Source organism: Eurypyga helias, unplaced genomic scaffold, assembly GCF_000690775.1.
Source record: "Eurypyga helias isolate BGI_N326 unplaced genomic scaffold, ASM69077v1 scaffold23316, whole genome shotgun sequence".
NCBI classification, from domain to species: Eukaryota; Metazoa; Chordata; class Aves; order Eurypygiformes; family Eurypygidae; genus Eurypyga; species Eurypyga helias.
This window is the reverse complement of record NW_010254955.1, coordinates 2808-4390: the sequence shown is the minus strand read 5'-3', so window position 1 is coordinate 4390 and position 1583 is coordinate 2808. Positions and strand designations below refer to the sequence as shown.

General features: G+C 46.4%; 1 protein-coding gene across 1 annotated transcript in view; it reads right to left on the bottom strand.

Moving 5' to 3' along the window:
• Positions 1-259: 259 nt before the first annotated feature.
• The window catches only part of DDX51 (DEAD (Asp-Glu-Ala-Asp) box polypeptide 51), a gene marked incomplete at both ends in the record, with an annotated part of 4125 nt that continues 2801 nt past the window's right edge, over positions 260-1583 (bottom strand). Inside the window, 3 exons of the mRNA XM_010153179.1 lie at positions 260-368; positions 907-1013; positions 1201-1272. Of these exons, the coding sequence (XP_010151481.1) occupies positions 260-368; positions 907-1013; positions 1201-1272 (288 nt within the window). The remainder of the gene's footprint in view (positions 369-906; positions 1014-1200; positions 1273-1583) is intronic.

Genomic DNA, 1583 nt, shown 5'->3' with positions numbered 1-1583 from the left:
AACCCAAACCATTTTATGATTCTACTCTGAGTCTGTGTTTGCAAGAGGCTGAGAAGGGGAAGTGGGTGGACACTTGGGTGTCAAGAGCTGGAATAAAACATCTCATCTTGAGACTACTGCCTGAGCAATCTGGAGTGTGGAGCAGGCCCATACAACAGTTCCAACACAGATGTATTTATGTACCATGCAAGAGCAAAGCGAGAATCACAGCTGTTAACGGACCTTGCACCGAGACTGGAGACCTGTGAATTTGACTCACCAGGAAACGAAGTTGCGTCAGGCTGAACCCTGGGGTCTGGTTAATGTGATCTGTGAGCCGCCCTGGCGTAGCCACAATAATGTCAGCCAGGCTGCAGTAGCCTGTCACTCTGAAAGAACAAGAAGCCCATCAGTAAGCTTCTCCCTTCACCTTAAAGTGTGTAGCAGAGAACCTTGGTCAGTGCACCTTAAGATTTTTCTGCTATTCAGTTAAGTGAGAAATAATAAAATCCAAATATGCACTTTACTTTGGAGAGCATGCAAAGCAGTGCTGGACACTAAACCCTGTTCTACACTGCACTGCCTCATTTTAAACAGAACATGTTTAAGTGTCACTGCTCTCAAAAAAAGCTTAATCGCAGCAAACCCCCCAACAACCATCTGTACCTGCTGGCATCAGGTAAACGTTAGCATCCTATTCAGCTGGTGAAGAACCCCAAAAATCTAGTAAAACATAACGATCAAAAAAAGGGGTAGTAGCAGGCACTTTAAGAAAGACAGAACAACCAGTGTCTAGCATGTAAACCCACTACCCAAAATCACTGTTGCATGATGGAGTGATGCAATAGCCTACATTTGGACCTCTGCTTACTGAGATTTAATAGTTTACAATCTCGATAAACTTAATCAAAAGACCTTTTAACCTACTTTTTCTGGACAAGCATCTCCTGCTCCTTCGCAAAAGATTTCTGGCCAGTAATCAAAACCACCTTCAGACCCGTCCCATCAGTGTAGATGTTGAACACTTTACTCACCTGTGAAGAGATGGGCTTTGTTAGCTACAACCCAATCGGTTAAAGTGATACTTTCCGTTACGCTAACAACATCAAACCCACTGACAGGTCTTCAACCAGCTCCACGGAACAGCCTGGCAAAGCAGTGACCACAGCAGACTTCCCCTCTGCCCAGTTCCGCTCAGAGAGGAGGTGAAGAGCCACATACCTGTTGTGCCAGTTCTTTGGTGGGCAGAACCACCAGAGCTCGTACATGGCACACGACTCGATCCAGCAGAACCTGCCAAAACAAAGCAAAGGCCCAGTGAGTCCCTGAAAGCAGTGAGGAGAGAAGGGGGTTCTCATATCTAACCCAGTGAGAAGAGATGGGCTTCACACATCCTCATGGAGTTTTATGTTTCCAATTTACTCCCCTCCACTCTCCCAGCTCCTCATGCTACGCCCGTTGTCTGAGTGAAGGAGTGGGATGCTGAAACGATGGGGACTCACACAGCTCCCTCAGACAGCTTTGAGCTAAAAATCTGCTTTGCATCCACAAATTCCTTGGCTTTCTGACCTAGTCCCAAGTTCAGGTTTTGCTCAAACAAGAGC